General features: G+C 43.1%; 1 protein-coding gene across 7 annotated transcripts in view; it reads left to right on the top strand.

The window, feature by feature from the left end:
• The window catches only part of PAK3 (p21 (RAC1) activated kinase 3), a 139418-nt gene extending 118427 nt beyond the window's left edge, over nucleotides 1-20991 (top strand). For 6 of the 7 annotated variants that reach the window (XM_058847650.1, XM_058847648.1, XM_058847652.1 and 3 more), the window contains 8 exons: nucleotides 781-844; nucleotides 4414-4462; nucleotides 6161-6273; nucleotides 7148-7265; nucleotides 7625-7724; nucleotides 8154-8350; nucleotides 10677-10814; nucleotides 12344-20991. In XM_058847650.1, coding sequence (XP_058703633.1) covers nucleotides 781-844; nucleotides 4414-4462; nucleotides 6161-6273; nucleotides 7148-7265; nucleotides 7625-7724; nucleotides 8154-8350; nucleotides 10677-10814; nucleotides 12344-12433 — 869 coding nt within the window. In that variant the 3' untranslated portion in view covers nucleotides 12434-20991. The remainder of the gene's footprint in view (nucleotides 1-780; nucleotides 845-4413; nucleotides 4463-6160; nucleotides 6274-7147; nucleotides 7266-7624; nucleotides 7725-8153; nucleotides 8351-10676; nucleotides 10815-12343) is intronic. The other variant, XR_009278522.1, reaches the window with a different exon arrangement.
• The last annotated feature ends 224 nt before the right edge of the window (nucleotides 20992-21215 follow it).

Genomic DNA, 21215 nt, shown 5'->3' with positions numbered 1-21215 from the left:
CCAGCATCCCTTTGGGCAGCTGTCTGTGTCACACCAGCACCCCAGGAGCATTGCTGTCCTTGTTACCCATCCTGCTGGTTTGAGGAAAACAGCATGTGTGGTCATGAGAGGGCAAGTCCAGTGTGAGTGACGGGTCCATGTCACATTGAAAAACAGTAGTGTGGTTCTTGAAATGGTTCAGGGCAGGGGTGTCTTCAGAACTTAGCCTAGAAACCAGTGATGGGGGCCCTGGTTCTGAAATCTCATCATTCTTGATTGTAACATGAGATGTTGTTCAATGCAAACATAAAGGCGTTCTTTTGGCAAACTGCTGAAAGGTTGAGATGATCTCCTCCTCTCCTGGAAACAGTTGCGATACTCTTCCAAAAATGGCACCTGTTCGTAAAAAAGTGAAAACAAGGTACATTTAATCTTCATACATATTATTTATTTTCATACGTATTATGTATTTCAACTTTGTTGAATCACAGAGTGTTTACTTCCAAGAAAATACACTGTTGTTCCAGCTCTTCGTAATGTTTGTAGGGAAACACTTGCATTGGCGCCTCTTATTTTCTCATCTCTGTTCTGAATGTTTATCCTTGTGTTTAGTTTCCTGTCTAGGTAACCCTAAAGGACTGTAGAAAATCAGTTTGTGGAGGCCATCTGTGATGCCTCTGTTGTTGTTACGCAACTGACCACAAATGGCTCAAAGCCCCAGACAGCAGGGCTGCATTTCAGATCTGCTGGAAGGTGGAATCTTTATTTTGAAGTGAGAATCTTGCATTTTGTTTCTTTCAGGGAGCATTGTGAGTGTGGGAGATCCTAAGAAGAAATACACTCGATTTGAAAAAATTGGCCAAGGGTAAGTCATATCCCAGTTACTTGTGCAAAACCATGGGCCAGGTATTTTGCTGGTGTAATATCAAGCATGAAGATAGGCAAGCTCCAAACGTATTCAGATATTATCAGGTTTCGATCCTCCTGTCTCTCAGTACTGGTCAGAATTTATAATAGTGGTCAAAAGTAATCATCAAAGACAACTTGATGCTGACAGTATCTTATCTGCAGCAAGGAGCAGGGCCTGAAAGATCTCCTGTCCCTCAGGTGTGTGGCTCTTGTTTGCTTATTTTCTTAGAAGAAATCATTTTTGTATGTCTGAAAATAATATGACCATCTCAAGAAAGGAGAAAAAATATTACCTTAAAGAGTAACTAACCACCTGATAGCTGACAGCTATCAATAACATTTAGTTCAAATATTTGCTTTAAACAATATTCAGTGGTCAGGCTTATAACCACATAGTTTAGAAACTGAAGCCAGAGATTAAATAACAAGCTCTTTTTTCTAGCAGGGGTTGTAAAACCCAAAAATTCAGTAATAGACAGTGCTAGTGCACTTCAGAGGAAAATACATCATCTACCTCATGGCTGCAGGTTCTAGGCATTTATTGAAAATAATCACCCAAGCCATTCCCTTTTGAAACTCAGCTTTGTTTAATGTAAATTGGATCAATTTGTAATATTTCCTATGTGAGGAGGCAAGAACAAAAGAACTTACCTCAAAATTAGGTATCTGACTCACATTTTAAGTATGTACCGCCTGCAACATTAGTGTTTCCTTGGCAGTGTTGTTGTTCCAGGAGGACTGGCACCATCTGTGTAGCACCAGGACACTGCTATCAATGTAGGACAGAAGCTGTTCACTGGCATCAGGAGATACTTTTCTGCCTTAACTGTGAGGTCTGAGCTCAGCGTAGCTTGTTGCTAACCTAGACTAGTTAATGTCCTGCAGAAAGGCTGAAACACTCATGCTCTTTCTCTGGCAGGTTTTATCTTAGATCTCTCTGGTTTGGTAGGTAGGGCCCTTGTGGGAAGATGTTTATGCTCCATTCATTGTATAAAAACCCTTTTTTCTCAAATTCCAACTTGCTTTCTATCTGAAGGTTTTGTTCTTACTGTGATTTGTAAAATGTCAGTGGATACTTCAAGCTGTGCCTGTCTCTTAGAAGAGAAGTGTCAGATGAACAAGTGAGAGCCGAATAAACGTGTGTGAAGCAGATTATTGCTGTCACTGTGAGAATGTGACCATCACCCTCACAGTATTTTATTTTGATAGTTCTAGGAGTGAGCTTATACAATGGTGCCTTGACATCTGGTGCAAAAACAAGTAGCTGGTATGTGGCCTAAAAGGGTATCTAAATGGATTTCCTCCAGCTTATAGTACAGCCTGAAGATTGCATAGCCTCCTTGAAGAGGAGTGAGTGTGGTGCTATAACTAACTCGTGCCTCTAATACTGCAGGCAAATTTACTGTGATAGGAAAAGATCCTAAAGAGAAAGATCATCAGAAAGGTAATCAAACAGGAGGATCAGGAGCACCCAAAGTGCTGCATGACAGGGGTTTGGGTGTCTGCAGCAATGCTGGGCTGTGGCACTGCCTTGGCAGGTGCTGATGTGCTCAGTTAATGCAGGTGCCAGTTCCTGAGCTGCCATCTCTGCAATGAGTTGGTACAGCTATGCCAAAGGCAAGTGTTGTAGTGTTGGAAATGATCAGGTTTTCAGTAGCTGCTAATGAGAGCACTGCAAGGCAGGGAGAGGTATGGCTGCTCAGAGAACTGCAGACACGGTGCAGCTGCTTATGTAAGGAAAAGCAATTTGTACAGCACATTGCACTTCATGGCTTCATACAGCTGGGAAGTTAATAAATACTGTGATGGTTTTACTGCCACTTTGCAGTGAAGAGTAGTCAGCAGGCCTGTGCTGCAGAACAGGCCAGTGGTGAGTCCCTGTTTTGCCACCTGTCTCCAGCTGGGGACTGAAAATGTAGATGACACCAGAGGAAACTTAGTTCTAACTAGCACTTGATAAAGACCTTGTGTTCACTCAAGCAGTGTTAGCTCTTTTAGCAAGACAAATTAGTACGGAGCCATGAGGTTAGTACACACTGCATCACGGTGATGCAGATTTAATGGTGAGTCCTCGCACTTGACTAACTGCAGTAAAGGCAAGGTGCTGCAGAACTGATTAAAAGTTACTGATCAGAAATTAGTTACTTAGAAGTAAAAGTTTGTAATGCAAAATCACAAAGCCTCTGCAATTAATTCACAGCTTTACTTAAATTACCTTCATCTAAACTCTTTACAGGTGGCCTGGAGCATTCCAAAAGCATTTTAGTTTCAGCAGCTGTTTTGAAATAAAGCCTGATATGAGTTTGCTCAGGAGAATCGTCACAGTGTTAGCAATTCTGAATAAATGTTGTTGATTTCTTATGAAAACAAATTGGATTAATCTTGTCAGTTAGTCATAGGAAAATGTATTTGCCTTTATATTAGAAGAATGCATAGCATGCCCAATGAGAATATTGCTCTCAATGCAGACATAAGGGCTCTGTTGAATTAAACTGCTTCTGAAATATTTCAGCCTGCAGGTAAACAAACAAACCAGGGGATCATGTGAAAAGGAGACAACCGATTTTGGCACTTCAAGTCGCTGATAGACTTGCTGGATGCACATTCCTGCTTGTGAGAATTCCCTCCCTGACCCTCAAATGCCTCACTGCCCCTGCTGACATGGGCTTCTTAAATGATGGCAGTGTAAAGCTGTGGTTAAGCTCAGAAGGAAGAGTTTTCAAGCCCCTAGTTGCTTTGAAACCCAAAGGAATTGCCTCTGCCTGGGGCCTTTTCAGCCCTTCACATCATTGTGGGGAAGAACATCTTTGAAGGAAAGGCAGATGGCAAACCAAACACCACCCTGTCTAGTCTGCAAATGGGTACAGCATTTATTTCTGGTGGCTCTACAACACTACCTATGTTTGCCACAAAAGCAACACATGGATACCATGAAGAGTCCTTCATGTGTTAGGTGCACTCAACAGAAGCAGCTGCCTATGGTTCTTGACACACAGAGAAGCTCTCTAAGTATCCTCTGTTCTGAGTCCTTCCCAGTTTGTGTGTGAAATAATAGATGCCTTAACCTGCTGTAGCTGTGACCTTGCAGGATGGCTGGAAAATTGTTTACTTGCATGCTGGAGAAAGTTGTATTTAGATCTTTTCCTCAAATGGTTGTCATATGTTCAAGATTCTCAGAGTGACTGCGTGACATTGCCTGAGATTGGCAGATGAATTCAATTTAAAGGTGTGAGAAGGCCCAACTGGATAGTGTGTTACATTTCATGGAAAAAAACACATTCATAGAGACACAGAGAAAAAGGGGGGAAGAAACTAAATTCAACACAGCAAAATGGAAAATAATTAAACATACTATTTTCTCTTGGACACCCTGCATGTCAGAGGACTGGTGGTGTGCCATGCTGTTGGCTGAGGAGTGGGTAAACCCATATAAACACTCCAGGCAGCAGAGCTCTCTTGCCTGGGCTGGCTTTCACTTCCAGGGACTAAAGTGTTTCTCAGTTTCTCCTGCTGTCTTGTTTCTAGGGCTTCAGGAACTGTTTATACAGCAATTGACATTGCCACAGGACAAGAGGTAAGTGTCAAGAATCCCAGCAGATTCTGCATTAGAGTACACTGCGTACCACCAAAACTGTAGCTGTACCAGTAGCTTACACCTCTGGTGTGGGCTGTGGCTGGAGCTTTGGGTGGCCAGTAGAGCTTTCCTGCAAAGGCTGTTTCTCTGAAGCCTGGGCCAATGTCAGCTGGCAAAATCCATCATCTGCTGTCTTCAGCTTTTAAGTGAAAGGTCTTTAAGGGCAGTGTGGTTCTGTGCCTCGGTAACTGAATAGTTACTGTGGCCATATGCTTTCCAGCAACACTGGATCTGAGGTTTTCATAAATGCCTGAAAAGGTGTGAATTCCTAGAATCAATAAGAGCCTTGGTGGTCTCTGTGCTTGGCTGGATGCTTCACCCATAGCAAATTTTAAGAGATTAATTTTTTTACTTACTCTGTCTTCAGAACAAGTTGGTGCTCTCCACAGTATTGTTGATCCCACCCTGGTACCATGTTACATTATTCCTGAATGTTTTTTTTTGATGGAAAGTAATCTGCCAAGAAATCCCAACAAGCTTTTGTGCTGATAAAAAGTAGATAATTTTTATTGCCAGCATAAATGTACTGGTTTAGAAATTGTTCTGTCTCTGTTCCCCATTGTGCATCAAGTTGTGCCCTTCAGAGAATGTTGGTCTAGATACACAGTTTAACTCTGTATATTTATACCACTAAATCTGCCTGTGCATGTGGCCACAGACTGGTTAGCAATGCAACTTGTAAAATCAAAACATCTATTGTAACTAGAAGCTGTGGGAAAACACTAGAGGTGGTCACAGATTCTCCTGTTGCTGTGAGGAATAAATAGCTTTGTTACATTGCTTGATTTCAGAAAGACTTTGTCCATAGAACTGCCAGAAAAAAGGAGGGCAGTCGTATCTGTCAAGAGAAAGACATGGTCTCAGTCTTAATTACTAAATCTGTTAAGGCATCCATGAGCTGAAGTCAGCTGTCATCATTCAGGCCCAATTTATCATAATCCCAAGTTTGAACAGTTACACTATTTGCCATTTGTTCCATCATGTGTTTTATCTTAAAGTATAATGCAGAACATAATTAATGAGAAATTATGTATTGGACTCAGTTTTGTGTTTCAGTCCTACTGCAGCTGGTAAGAAGTTGTGTTTTGGTCTGGTCTCAGTGACAGGCTATTACAGTGATCATATTAGTAAAAAACAGACAAGGTCATGTGTCAGAGAATCCTGCTCTCTTTGGGGCTCCAGCTTCAGATTCCTTAATTCTCATTTCTGGATCTCAGCAGATATTTGGATCTGAACCTTACTGGTAGTTCCTTATACACCTGCCATGCTGCATTTGGTAACCACATTTAAATTGGGGTCTCCAAGGGGTCTAAAAGCCCTGTAAGCCTTCCTTAAAACCCTGGGCATATCCATAAAATACCAGCACATGGATTATTTCTTTTTAGACCCTGACAACTGGAAATGTGAACCGTGTTAAAGAGTGTTCTTTAGATGAGCAAATCAAAATTTCAGAATTTGGGAAGTGCTAGGATTGTTATTTTTGTCATGGAGCAACGTCTGTAACGTATGTCTGTGTTTGCTTTGTTATGCAAGCAATAGCAGGTGATACAATCAAAAATCATGTAGTTGTCCACTACATGTTCATTCTGATCTTGTGCAACAGACTACTCAGGTTAATGGCTTTTAATGTCATTTTAGGTGGCCATAAAGCAAATGAATCTCCAGCAGCAGCCCAAAAAGGAACTAATTATCAATGAAATCCTGGTCATGAGGGAAAATAAGAATCCTAATATTGTTAACTATTTAGACAGGTGAGTTGTTCTGGTATTATCATGTGAATGTTTGTTTACACACTGCAGGCCAAAGGCTAAAAAAACCCTTTGATCACTGCAGAACATGGAGCTCTTTGTTGTTTCTCTACTCTTCTCCAGTGGATGGGAAGAGATTGCATTGGCTCTGCATTAGTCTTTTCTGGCATACATAGTTTGAAGTCTGTTTTCAAAAACCAGGATCAGCCGTATCTTCCTAAAATAAGTCTGTCAGCTCCATGTTCCAAGCTGTGTTGTTGTTTTGGAGGTTTGTTTTTTTTAAAGTTGATTAGATTTTCTGTGTCTTATGCAAAGTGCTGACAAACCGTCCTAGAAATTCTTTCCTTTGGCCTGTTTCCACTATTTTCCATTGCTGAGGATGCCAGGAAGAGTAAGTTCTTGTTCCCAGAAACAGCTAATTTGACAGTTTTTTAATGGTCTTTCCTGTTTCTGAATGTATATTCTGCAAGATTTTCCAAACATTTGACCAACTTCTGTCCTCAGTGGTGCATACCCTCCTCCCATGGATAACTTTGGAAGTTATGTTGCCTCGTTCCTGGTGTTAATGGTGGAATTCATGAGTTAAGATGATGAACCAGCTGGTGGAATGTGTCCTGGCTCCAGATTTACCTTTGCTTGGTTATCTTACTAAAGTGCATTCTTCACTTGCTTGTCACCTAAGTCCTTTTTCATGGATATGTCTTTCTCATGTATACTGTGCAGATTCCGAGAACTATATAGCCTAGAAGGAATGTCCTTTTCATTTTATTCTGTCTTCATTTAAAATGACCTGGATACAAGAATCAGTTTTATGTTATAGTTATTCATTAGTTTAGGTATGCACATTCATCTCCACAGCATTGTTTTCTCCTTTCAGCTACCTTGTTGGTGATGAACTGTGGGTGGTGATGGAATACTTGGCTGGAGGCTCTTTAACCGATGTTGTCACCGAGACATGTATGGATGAAGGACAGATAGCTGCTGTCTGTCGGGAGGTGAGGGATCCCACTTGTGCTTCTGTTTGCACAGACAAGGTGATGTTTCTGTTTCTGTGGTGTTGTTATTATATGGAAAAGAAAGAGCAGATCCACTGCAGCAGCAGTCATTCTGTCTGCATTTGCAGGGTACAGTCTGTAGCAATAATTGATGTTTACCTTTCAAAAGTTGGTATGTGCCTTCCCCTAGAAAGACATGACTTTAACAGTGTTGGAGCGCCAAGCTCTTCTCGTCTGCAACGTGTTCTGCCATTCCTCACCATGCCCCTAGAAGGGAAACCTCGTAGAGCCATTCCTTTCTTGTGTCATAAAATCATGTCATGAATTTTTACCCTTACATTTCTTTTTTCTCTTATCAGTGCCTACAAGCCCTGGATTTCCTTCATTCCAACCAAGTGATCCACAGAGACATCAAAAGTGACAATATTCTTCTTGGGATGGATGGATCTGTTAAATTGAGTACGTATTCTTAGTCAAGTGCAGCATTCCTGGATGGTGGGGTGTGGGATTGCTTTTGAGTGATGGTCAGTTCTCCAAAAGCGGTGCTGGTGGGAGTGCCTGGACCCCTGCTGTGAGGGCACAGCTGTGTGCAGAGAGGTCTAGAGAGAAACAGGGTGTCAAGAATAGCTTTGCTTTGTGTATGACCCTTCCAGAGTGGAGGGAGTTACAGTCTAAAGTTTCAAGTGATTAAGTAAAAGCGAGTGGATGAAACTTGAGGGTTTCTTTAAGTGGCCAATTCCATATTACCTTGGCTACAGCCCTGAGGAAACACAGGATGGCTGCTTTTCCTGCTAGATTCCACAGTGAATTCTCAGGCTTAAAATGGGGGTTCTTTTGCTTGATTTTGTTATTCAAGCTGGCTTTAACAGTATTTGTTTTTCTCCTCAGCTGATTTTGGCTTCTGTGCTCAGATCACCCCTGAGCAGAGTAAACGGAGCACAATGGTGGGGACTCCTTACTGGATGGCACCAGAAGTTGTAACAAGAAAAGCATATGGCCCCAAAGTGGACATCTGGTCACTTGGGATCATGGCAATAGAAATGGTGGAAGGAGAGCCTCCTTACCTTAATGAAAATCCTCTCAGGGTAGGGTGAAATATCAGATACTGCTGTCTTTCTAATCTGTGCCATATTTAGTCCTCCATGAGATAAAATCCCATTCACATCAGCTCTAACTAGTTCTACAAAGGCCCACTTCTAAAACTGTTCCTACAGCACATCAGCATCTGCTGTAGCTTTGATTGCATCACTGTGAAAACCTCAGAGGCGGTGGCATGTACCTGTGCAGAAACTTTCCACTTTGGCCTTCAGCAGTGCTTGAAATTTCTCATGCCATTTTTGAACTCTCTTTGAGCTGTATCTCTGAATGACAAAACTTTCAAGTGCTACGCTTCTCCAGCTGGGGAATTTTTATGATAAGCATTGGAGCTGCTATACCTGCAGGCACAAAACTCTCTTCAGTCTCAGGCCAGTGCTGATTGATTACCTGAACCTTCCAGGAAGGATCACTGCTTCTAGTAATGCCATAATTATTTATTAGCAAACACATTTCTAAAAGTATCTTTTAGCACAGATAATCTTAGTAAACTAGTGTACTTTGAAGTTTTCAGTTTTATCCTAATGTCTTAAAATGAAATGGCCAGTTCTTACACCAAATGAGTGTGTAGTAGTGGAGGAATGTATACCAGGATAAAACCTCATGACGGACAACTAAAACAATATGCTGCACATTTAATTCCTGCAGAAGTTTATAAGATAATTAATTTTTACCTATACGTATACATGCATATTTTTTGTTAAGTCTAGAATTAAAATAGAACATGATCTTTAGCTTTGTCCATGCTGTAAGGTTGTGCTTTCTCTGGTTTGTGGCACCCAGACTATGTATTGCAGACTGACAGAAGAAATTACAGAAGGGTCAGGACGTACCTGCCAGCTGCTTGAGAAAAGGATACATCAATTATACAAATTTCACTCTTTCAATTATATAAGTCTTTCACTCTTCTTGAAATAGGTTCCTGAGTTTTCTTGGAAGACTTCCTTTGGTTTGATAGGTTCCCTGGGGTTTTTGGTTCCATGGCACACATGTGGAGTGTTGCGTACTGTGTCACCTTGTGAGGGTGGATAAGAAAGAAACAGGTTTCAATTCACAGTGGTGCTGAATAAGCAGAGTGCACTGTAGCTGGCAGGGTGGCATTAAGCCTCTGTCACTACAACTGTGTTGTATCAGCAGCAACCTTTACAGATCACAGTTTTGTTTCTGATTCCTGTGAAACCATATTTCACTTGCAAAAAATGCAGTTGCCTTGTATGAGGCAGCAAAAGCAGGTGATAATAATTAGCATTATTGATCTGGATGCTGAAAATTTGCTTCCTTAGTCTAATGTTTATTAGAGCTCCTCAAGAAGCCTTATGTCAGCTGTTAGAAAGATAACTGGATTTCCTGTTTCTGACCAAATTCACAGTCAGATATTCTTGAGATTTGTGTAAGAGGTCTCAGCTGCCTTTAAACAGAAAAGCTTATAAAGCAAGACTGTTTTTTACAGCAAAAAAATTTGAGCTGATACTGCACACTAGTTGTTGGACTTCTTGTAATATATACTGAATATATTTCTTTCATAGCCCAAGCCACTTTCTCCATGTCACCAAGCCTTCAGCATTCCAGCTGCCAAAACCTTTCCTGACTTGCAGTTTCTGGGAGGGGGATATCATTAATGCATTTATTTAAGTATTAAAATTAGTGGAGGGTTACCATAGGGATGGAATTACTCCTTTTTCTGATGAGACGATTAAAAGTTTTACCATATAAGTGAAGCTGATTTGGAATTTATAGACTGCTGAAAGATAGTTGAAGGTGAGTCCTGTCTGCCCAATTATGTCTTTTCATCATAATATATTTGTGCATGCAACTTGACATGTCTGTTGAACTTGAGACTCCAAATGTTTCTTGTTTTTTTATCCATGGAATAAGCTGATGGATTTTTTTTTTTTTAATCCAGTAACCATTTTTATCAAGAATAGAGAAAAAAAATTGATGAATTTTGTTTTATGGAAGACATATTTTAAGGACCAGTGAGCACTGCAGAGATGCATTTGATGTAATAATCCTTTGAAATAATATATTTAGACCACACTGACTCTTTAAAATGTGTCAGTACTTGGAGAAGTAAAATGTGCTGATGTAGTTCTGACTAAGTCAGCCAATGAAATCAGCTGTCAAAGCAAGATCATTTTGATATTGGAATAGCTGTGATTTTTGGGTTTGTGGATTTTTTTGTGGTGTTGTTGTTGTTGTTATATCCAACCCTCTGCCAGGGAAGAAACTGCCAGTGGAGATTGGAGCTTAAAAATTGGGTCTCTGTGAGTATTTCTGGGTATGAATGAAACTGTCTTCTTTTTTCTTTGTCTCCAGGCATTGTATCTGATAGCTACAAACGGGACACCAGAGCTGCAGAACCCAGAGCGACTCTCAGCTGTGTTCCGAGACTTTCTTAACTGCTGCCTGGAGATGGATGTGGACAGGCGAGGATCTGCCAAGGAACTTCTGCAGGTAAGATATCAAGAAACTTCAGGTGAAATAGATATGCAAGGGATCAATCCTCTTGTCAGATAAAGACATCAGGTGGCCTCCCCACATATTAATCTCCAGTCTTGGTGCTTTTAAACAAAAACTAAGTAAAATCCTATAATGGTTTGGGTTGGAAGAGACCTTTAAAGGTCATCTAGTCTGACTGAGCTGGGATCTCTTAAACTGGGTCATGTCACTCAGAGCTCCATCTGACCTTGAATATTTCCAGGGATGGATTTCCACCTACATCATCCCTGAGCAATCTGTACCAGTGTTTCACCACTCTCCTCGTAAACAATTTCTTAATTAGATCAGATCTAAATTGATCATCTTTGGGTTTAAAACCAGTCCCTCTTGATCTATTGGAAAAGGCCCTGCTAAAAAATGTGTCTCCAACTTTCTTACAACTCTCCTTGAAATATTGAAGAGTTGCAAGGTGAGGTCTCCTCAGGGCCTGCCCTTCTCCAGGCTGAACAAGCCCAGCTTTCTCAGCCTTTCCTGAGAGGAGAGATGCTCCATCTCCTGGTCATTTCTGTGGCCCTGTTTTGTACTTTTGAGAGTAAATTCAGTTTTAACTCTTGACAAAAGAACTGAAGTAGAATGATACCAGGTATAGAGGCCTGAAATGGTGTTGATGGGGGAGGAACCCAGTAAAAGCAGTTCCGGCCAAGATGTCAGAGATTTGGCTGTGGGAAGGAGGACGCTGTGGGCCCCAGAGGGGCCCCAGCTTGTCCTTCCTGCTCTGCTCCTCTCTTAGAGGTTTCTGCTACTAAGCCCCATTTTTAGAGGTTTCTGCCACCCAAACAGGGACAGTTGAACAGGACTTGTCCCAACCCTGTTTGCTTCCTGGCACAGTCAAGCTGCTTGAGGTTTGCTGCCAGGTGTTATGGGAGAGGGAGCTGCAGAACATGCCACTTGACTGTCCCTGCTGGGAAGGAAGGTACCAGCCAGCACAGGAGGGCCAGGGGATAGAAAGGTAGACACTGCTCTCCCTGCAAGCCAGAGCTGAGTCCATCAGCACTCTGCCACTTGTCTCCTTGCTCTTGACTTGCTGCTGAAAACCTGTACCTCAGTACAGATCTTGAGAAAATACAGAAACCTAAATCCTACTGGGTTGAACATTTCTTAGAGGTATTTGAATTTCCTAAGAAATTACTTACATGCATATTTTTTGACAATTAACACGGTTTGTGTCTTTAGAAAGGAGGAACCTAAGTGAGTCTTTTGAGTTTCCTGAAAGGAACAAAGCTCTGGGGCAGCAAGCAGCATTTTCAGAGCACTGGCAGGGCAAAAATCCCAGCAAGGTGAAGACACTGGGAAAAATAGATTGATAGGCATATAGGCCATGTTTGCCTGTGATAGCAATGTCCTGGACTTCTTGGTGGAAGTGCAGATGGCCCCCTCAGTCCTATTTCTGAGTATTTCTGGTAAAGAGTGGAATCCTGGTTGAGCCTGTGAGGAACTGAGTTTGGAAAGTAATGGTACCTTTCTTGGTTTTTTTGTTTGGGCAGCATCCATTTTTAAAATTAGCCAAGCCGCTCTCAAGCCTGACTCCTCTGATCATTGCAGCGAAGGAAGCAATTAAAAACAGCAGCCGCTAGCACTGCAGGTCGGCTTTCTGCCCTGCCATCTCGGAGCAGGACTGAGAACACAAACTCTGTAAAACCTCAACTCTCATGCTGCAGGACAGATGGATGGATGAACAAACCAACAGTCACAGTCACGGTGGTAGGATCACCCCAGTTCCTCAAGGAGTAAAAAATTATCATTTGTCTTCTTCCTGCTTTCCAGCTCCTTAATTTATTTTTAAGATGAATTGGGGCTAAGGACAGAGAGGTAATGACAGAAAATGCTTTGCTGCCTCAATCATTTCCAAGGTAAAGCAAATTCAGCTGGAAGATTGCCTTCCTTCTCACCCTGTGAATAATCTGTACATTCACTTTTAAATTGTCAGTTCTTTCTTAAAGATGTAAAGTTGTGTTTATGGGGTTTCTGGTATGGTTGGGAATTGGAGAAGGGCAATTCTTCATTCATCAGCTCCAGACTGCCTTTTGAATATGGCCCATTTGCCAGTTTTTGCCCGGCTGTGGTACTTCTACATGAGGAAGAAAGTGCAATTGCATTTCCAACCAAAAAGGAATGAAGAGTGGGACAGACAAAACATCCCATGGAGATACAGGTGTTCAGCTGGGACTGTGTAATGATTCGGTCCTTGCCAATTGGATTTGTACCCCTAACTGCAATCTCTTTGCCCAGGTGAGAGTCTTATTCAGCTGAAACAGCAGAAAAATCAGTCAGTGTGCTCGGAAAAGGTTTGTCTGATGCAAAGCTGTCAGAGCAATTTGAGGGGAGAGTGGGCCCACCTGTGCCCAGGCTTGAGCCCCAGCAGAGCCCTGGCAGAGCCCAAGGCAGCCTGAGCATTGGCAGAGCCAGACTGGAAGGAGGCACTGGTAGCGACAAGTGGCAGCAGCCTGGCTGTGGGTACCTCTTCCTGGGACAGGACTAATCCTCCCATCTCTGAGCCAAACTGGGTGGGGACTGTTCTCCAGGGAAATTGTGTCCAAGCTGAGAAATGCACAGCCTGGTGGGATTTGCCATCCTGAGTCTCTGCAGGAGTAGAGAAAGGCAAACAGAGCAGAGCGGTGGTGTCACTTCTGAGTGCCTGTTCTTCTCCCATCTGTCTTGTAGCTCCTGGGAAAAGTTCATAGTGTCTGTGGACTTCTTGGCAGAGGGGGAGGGGACCAGGCTGCTCTGCAGGCTCCTGCACAGGTGAGCATCCTTTAGGCACAGGAGTTCTGCCCTGGGAACCAAAGCTGATGTGAGGAACAACCTGCAGTTCAGATCTGCAGAAGCCAATGCAGCAGCCAGCTCTGGAAGAAAGCGCCTTAAAACCTGGAGTTGTGCACTGAGCAAGAACAAAAGTGTGAAATGCAGGTGGATTGCAGAATTAGTTGGAGGCACCAGGCCAGCCTGCTTTCTGCTGTCTTACATATGGCAAGCACTGCGCAATGAAGCTCTTGAGTTGCTGCAAAAGATTTGCCTGATGTTGGGGATGTTCCTGAGGATTGTGCTTGACAAGTCAGCAGATTTGGAATGGAGCAGAATACTTTCAGTATGCAATTTGTGTTTTATTTATTCATTTCTGAAAGACAGTGTGGCTTCACTCAGCAAAAGCATTTTATTGGCATACTTGTTGCTGTATTTTAGAGTACAACTAATGCAAGACCTTCAAAACAGCAGCTGAAGCAACATGCACCCACTAAGCAAAAGATCCCCACAAGTAAAACAGCTTTCTGCTATAGATCTTCATGTTGGCCTGGTCCTGCAAAGGGTTAAATAGCCTTTAAGCCACTCACTGCCTTCATGTCTGGCCAGCAGTAATGAAGGATGCTTGGGGCTGTTCTTGAATCAGGCCAGGAGCATGTCTGATTTTTGCATCCTGTTTAGTTGCAGTCTTTGTGTGGCTAGTGTCCTTACTTCTACCTTCGCTCACACTGGCCATCACAGTGTCCTTGGCAGAGGCAACAGGGAGAGGCAACCCTCCTTGAGTTACCACAGCTAAGTAGAAATTAACTTCTCTTCATTTCCTGGGGAGCACAACAGGTCTGATTTTTCAGATGGCCAAATAATACGTCAAGGCGAGCAGCTCCGGTTTCCTGAACTGGGGGAACATCAGGAGGAGCTGAGGGAGCTGCCAGGAGCCCACAGCTGGAGTGACAGTGGTTGACAGGTCCTGCACCAATGGCTCCCAAGCTTTGCCCCTATAAAAGAAGCCCCTGGGGAGTGGAAGCGGCCAGAACAGGCAAATAGGCCATAGCACAGCAGATGGTGCAGAAGGGTGTGCAGGAAGGTGCCAGCTTGACCAGAGAGCAATGGTGTCCACCCAACAGAAAGCCATGGCTTCTCTAAGCTCTGCACCCACCACAACCCATGCAGCGGCCCAGGTAGAGCTCTGGTGGGATCGTGCTGCTAGCCAGGCAGTTCGTGCAGCTGCAGGCTGTGCCCTGCTCTTAGGCCAGTCCTGGTGGCAGCAGCGTGAGTACAGCTGTGGGACATGTGCCCAGGGAGAGGAGCTCCTCTGCTTTGGGCCTGAGCTGCAGCAGGAGGTGAATAGGGGCAGGAGTGTCTAAACTCACTGAGCCCCTTTCCATCATTTATCAGCGGTCCTAGCTAAGGGGGAGATCCCAGGTTATTGGACTGCAGCAAATATGACTGATCTACACAAAGACCTGGAAGGATGATCTTGGGAACTACAGGTCTGTCACCCTGACCTCAGTGATGGGAAAAGTCATGAAGCAGATCATCTGGAGTGCCATCACATGGCACATACAGAGCAACCACCGGATCAGGCCCAGCTAGTGTGGGTTTGTGATAGGCAGGTGCTGCCTGACCAGCCTGATCTCCTTTTAAAACAGCATAACCTGCCTAGGGCATGGTGGGAAAGGCTATGGATGTGTCTACTTGGAACTTAGTAAAGCCTGTGTCAGTGTTTCCCACAGCTTTCTCCTGGAGAAATTGGCTGCTCATGGCTTGGATGGGTACACTGTTCTCTGGGTAAAAAAACTGGATGGATGACTGGGCCCAGAGAGTCATGGGGAATGGAGTCACATCCAGCTGGGGCTGTCAGTTGTGGTGCACCAGGGCTGGGTACTGGAGCCAGTTGTGTTCAATATCTGTATCAGTGATCTAGACGAGGGGATCAAGGGCATTCTTAGGTAACACCAGGCTAGGTGGGAGTGTTGATCTGCTGGAGGACAGGAAGGCTCTGCAGAGGGATCTGGACAGGCTGGATTGCTGCTCCAAGGCCAGTTGGATGAGGTTCAACAAGGTAAAGTGTCAGGTCCTGCACTTGGGTCACAACCCCCTGTAGCTCCAGGCTTGGAAAAGAGTGGCTGGAAAATGCCTGGTGGGAAAAGACCTGGGAGTGTTGTTTGAGAGCAGCTGAACATGAGCCAGCAGTATACAACTGCCTGAAAGAGATTAGAGCAATGGAGGAATCAGTCTCTTCTCCCAAATAACAAGCATTGGGACAAGAGGAAATAGCTGCAAGTTGCGCCAAGGGAAGTTTAGATTGGATATAGGAAGAATCACCAGAAGGATGGTCAAGCATTGGAACAGGCTGTGCAGGGCAGTGCTGTAGTCACCATCTCTGAAGGTATTTAAAAGATTTGTAGATGAGGCAGTTGGGGACGGGTTCAGTGCTGGATTTGGCAGTGCTGGGTTGATGGTTGGACTCGAGGAGCTCAGAAGTTTTTTCCAACCTGAACAATTCTGTTCTGTTTAGAAGGCTTTATGAGGTCCTATTTTTGTCTCTCAGCTCAAGATCTGTGTCTGTAGGAGAAGCTTCCTTGCAAAAGAGTAATTTGGGCTGCCCTCAATGTGTAAAGCATTCAAGATGAAACATGTTTGTATTCCTGTAAGAAGTGAAGAAGTGAGTGACAGTTTCTGTTTCCAGTATATCTTTTATTTTTTCATATCCACAAAAGAACAGTCATCCTTTTAAAGGAAAGCACTTTGTAATGGTGTTTGCTGGACATACAGTCTAAATACTTCTTTCAACAAACTTGTCTATTTGATTGGGTAAGGGGGTGAATTCCCTAATTATTTCCTTTACCTATAAGTATTTCAGCATATGTACTTAAAAAAAACCTCCACCACCACAACTTTCCAGAAGACAGCAGGTATGAAAAATAAGGAAATCAAATGGTAGCTTTTTCCTCTGATCAGCGTATGCCTCAGGATACAGAATATTGTTGGCACTGACTTGTTAAAGACAGACACTATCCTAAGAGGCCTTACTTTTTATTTTATTAAATATAATATTCCTTTTTCTTTCCATCAGCAAATCTTTGGGTTTGAGATTTTTCTTTTAAAACAAATTGCTGGGAAGCAGACAAGATTCAGTAGACATAATCTCTGCCAGTGGCTGATTTCAGCATGGACTAGACTTGCTCAGTGGAGACTGTATGACATGCAGGGAACATACCTCCAGTATCCCTGTGGCTCCCTGCTTGGGACAGTCTCTGGTGCTGATTTACACTCACTAATACTGAAAGATGGGAGCTGTGTTTGTATCCGCCCAGCTTGTATATTAAATGTAGAAAAGACACAGGTACTTTTGAAAAAACCAACAACATAAACCCACAAAAACCCAGTCCTGAGGGAGTCAAGTCTTGTAGATTATTTTCAGGCTCACAGAGTATATTAAGATTGACATTAAGCATATTAGCATTGCCCTTGCTGAAAGGAAAGAGACAAATACTGTAAAATCTCTGGAGCAACCTCGAGTTTTCTAACTGCTATCGTCAGATCAAGCAATTAGTTATACATATTTTTGAAGTATTAGAAATAGTCTGTTTCTATTGCAAAATGAAAACTAAACATTTCAGACACTTTTATTCCAAGGTTTTAAAGGATTGGTTAATTGTCTTAATTTTTAAATTAAATAGTGAAATACCCTATCTAGGAACTTGACTATGATTCACATCCCTGCAATGAAGACATGTGAAAATGAGCCAGTAGCTCACTGTGGTTTAAATGTGTTTCGGGACAGACGCGTGGTAGCAGTAAAGTCAGGGAAGTTTGAGAAGCACAGAAAAGTTTATTTATTTAAGAAAAAAGAAAAAAAAAATATAAACATACCTATGTGAAATTCCATACAGCTCCTGCATGCACTCCTGGGAACCTGCACAGGATGGATCTTACAGTGCTCTCAGGGTTGGATCCCAAACTTGGGCTGGGGTTACATTCTCACTTCTTGTGTCCTGTGCTTTTGTAAATGTATGTGTATTTATTCTTCATCTTTGGCCACTCCACTACACACAGAAGAACTCAAGGGTTTGTGCTGAGTTTCTTTGAGGCTGGTGGCTGCACTTTGAGTCAGTCCTTCCCTATGTCCTGCCACCAAAAATTAAGCACATTCCAGTCACCATGAGAAGGGAAGTACCTGTCTCCTGTCCTTTAGTTATAGGAAATGTCACCATACTCTATTGTCCATACAGCAGTTATTTCCAGTATATAATCCTTGGTGTGGCTACTGACTATTCCTCACACTGAGCATGTAAATATTTGTATTTCTTGGTCCAGTCCTGAGCAAATCAAGTGAGCAAAGAGCCAGAGAGAGCCCTGTGACATCTGCCATTAAAGGCCAATGTTTCTTTGCTTGACACCCAGGACATGCATTCTAGTGCCAGCTTTGCCTTGCTAAGTGCTACCAAGTCAGTGCTCCATACACCTTCCTCGTGTTCTTGTTTCCTCTTGGATCATTCATTCATGCCCAGATATGCAGCAACTTAATGATGGGTTGATGAAGACCTATAAATAGAAGTGTTTATTTCCTTTTATTTCCCCCCTCTCCTCTCCCCATACCAGGTAAGTATTTCCAATTTTGTCCCAAATTTTCAGGAAGCAGACAAAGGATAACCTGTCTTTCAAGAGAAACCATCCAAGCTTATTTTGAGTGTGATTTGCACTTCAGGGATCTTTAAAACTTCTCTTTGCTCACGTCTGGCCTTGAACTGTCAGGGTAATTTTATTTTTCTCACTGAAACTTGCAGAATCTCACTCATCCATCTCTCTTTGGATGCAGTTTAGAGCTGATTGACATAATCCTAGGTGTGCATTGTGCCTGCAAACCATCACTGGCTAGAGCCTACCAACAGTTGCATGTACCTTTGGTTACAAGAGTTATCTCAAAAGAAAAAAAGGTCTTATAGTAAAGAGGAAGGATGTCCATATGCTCTATATGGGTGCCCTTTGGGCTGCCACGTGGGCACAAGCCTGAAAAACTTGTTCTTGCTGCTTAGCAATTCCATTAGGCAAGCACTTGAGTTCTGCAAGAATCTGACCTTGACTGAGGAAGCTGGGAGCGATATCATTAGTTAAAGTTGATTATATTGGAAACTGCTAATTTATTTAACAGCCTGTGATCACAGTGGCTTTGCCCTGCACAGTTTTCAAGCAGATCACACATCAACTTCAGCACCTGTGTGTAAGGTACCTTCTGCTCTGTTGGGTGGCACAATGTTCACAGCTGCTGGAGGCTTGTGAGCAATGCTTTGCCTTGCCCAACTTAGGTATGGAGCCAAAAGGAGCATGGTTAGGCACTGTGGCCTGAGTTGGCAGCCATGAATGCAGGTCAGAAGAGCTGTCAGACACATGTGCACACACCTTTGAATTACAACTCCTTGGTGTTACATGTTTATGGATGCCAGCCACTAAAACAGGTCCTGACCATGGTATCCAGAGGTCTTTTCCAACATAAAGTATTCTACAGTTCTGTAACTCTATCTGCTGGATTCAGCTAGGTCCATGTTAGCTACTTTAGTTTCATCCAGAAGTTTTCTCTTGGTCAGCTCTTGTGGCCTAAGGCTTCGGCTCCTTTAGCTCCTAGTGCTGAGCTGCTCATGCCAAATGATACAACTCAGAGAGAATATATTTCATCCTATTTCTTCTAGAACACTGAGAGGGTGAGTGTGTGAAAACACAAGTATTGTTTATATGTAACCTCCTTTCTGCCCTTCATGTCTCTCAGGTGTTTGAAACATGAAAGAGCTTTTCTAAAGAATGAAATGAAGCAATGTGTTACTTCTCCCAGGTCTTGCCCTTTCCAGTCTCTGCACTTGACTAGTTTTGTCCATCTTTCTTTGTTTGTGCCCTTTGCTCCCCATGTGCTCAGGGGCTCCTACCCAAGACTGTGTAACTGGCCCAGATAAAGTGGTCGAGACCCTCATTTCTCTGTCCTTTGAGCTGCCTGGTCACAGCAGACTTTTTATCTGGAAACTCGATATGGGGAGGGAATCTCCACCTCCATTCCTTGCAAAATCTCCAGGAGCCCAGGGCCTGCCATCTGAAGTCAGATGCATTATGGGCTCCCAGATGCCTCAGACTGGTGTGACACCACTGCAAATGGGAGGGAATAATGGGAGGAAGTTGTTTTGAAAGGTCTGTTTGCTGTGTCACACTGTGTGTGTCCATCCCTGCCCCAGGCTTAGGGATCAAATTCAAGCACTGTTGCTGCTCCTTCTGGAGTCAGTGAGAATTTGGTTGTTGCTTTCAATGACAGCTGAACTGGTCACTGAAGCAGCAGGTGCTGACAGTGCCCCAAGTCCCAGGGCTGGATGGTTCCCTTGGCTGCCTGCATGGGAGGGAGCTGCTCCTTTTTCTCACTCTGCCTCACAAAAAACTGTGCTGGTCACAAGTGGGTCAGCACAGCAAACAGGCAGCCTGTCAGTCTATTCCATCCTTGGCTCTTGAAATTTTTCACCTTTACGCTTAGCTGTAGAAAGGCAACTGATTTTGGTCCCTCTGTGTATCCCTATGTTAATGCTAATAAATGCATCTGTAGCACAGCAAGGGGGAAAGCCTTAGCCCTTCAGTGAGAGGAGCTGCTGGGTTCTGCCTTTAACAGGTCAGCCAGTGGGAAGGGAGCTGCTCCACAGGGGAATGAGGAGCAAAGGACCATAGCACCTCCTTCTTGGGCAGAGCCCACATTCTGTGGGGGAATGTTAACAGAGTTACTCTCATGCACTAGTGCATCAGCATTGCAGGTGCTGTGCCTGCAAACACATGATTCGAGATCTGCAAAAGAATTCTTCAACTCTTGACTGGATCAGGATGTCACCAGTGCTAAACTCCAGTTTAGTTAAAAGCAACCAGTTTACACCTATGCTGGTGTGTGATAGATTTTTTCCTTCAGGGTATCCAGACAAAAGTAAACAGAGGAGGAGCCTACATTTTCATTGTTTATCAGAAATGTATCTCATTTTGCTGTACATTCCTTTTTTAGGACGTGTTTATCTGTTTAAAAAAAAAAAGAAAATAAAGGAAAAAACAGAAAAAAATATTAAAGAGAAAAACAATAAACAAATGTGTAGTGAAAAATCTGTAACTTTGGATTAAGAGGTAACTGATCTTTTTAAAAAGAGAACTAAGTTATTTACTTTGTAAATGTGCTGATGGCATGGATCCATCTTATTGACCTCAGCATCCTTTTTTTTAAAGAATCTGGGTTTTGTTTCCAATATTAAGTTATTTTGAATTGTGGTTGAAGCAATAGGAAATTGAAATATGGATTGTGCATGACTGTGTCTTGAGTGTAAAAATATTGCAGTTTGAAACTTGGACCTAAAGTATTGCAAATAAAAGTTGTAAATTCCAATGGATTGTGTGACAGCAGCTTTTCCTGTAGGATGTGCAGCATCAGAAAGTCTTCATCAGTGTAGTTGTGCTTTTAGCTTTGTCTTGTGCCCATCAGTTGTAGGCTCCTTTTCCCCTTGTCCCAGCTACCCATGGTGTCCAGAGCATGCTGGCTGTGCTCAGTGGTGCCCAAACCTGCCTATCATTGCTGCCTTTGGCAGGAGGGCAGGACGTGTGCCCAGCCTG

Source organism: Poecile atricapillus, chromosome 12, assembly GCF_030490865.1.
Source record: "Poecile atricapillus isolate bPoeAtr1 chromosome 12, bPoeAtr1.hap1, whole genome shotgun sequence".
NCBI classification, from domain to species: domain Eukaryota; kingdom Metazoa; phylum Chordata; class Aves; order Passeriformes; family Paridae; genus Poecile; species Poecile atricapillus.
This window is presented reverse-complemented; position numbering and strand designations above follow the sequence as displayed.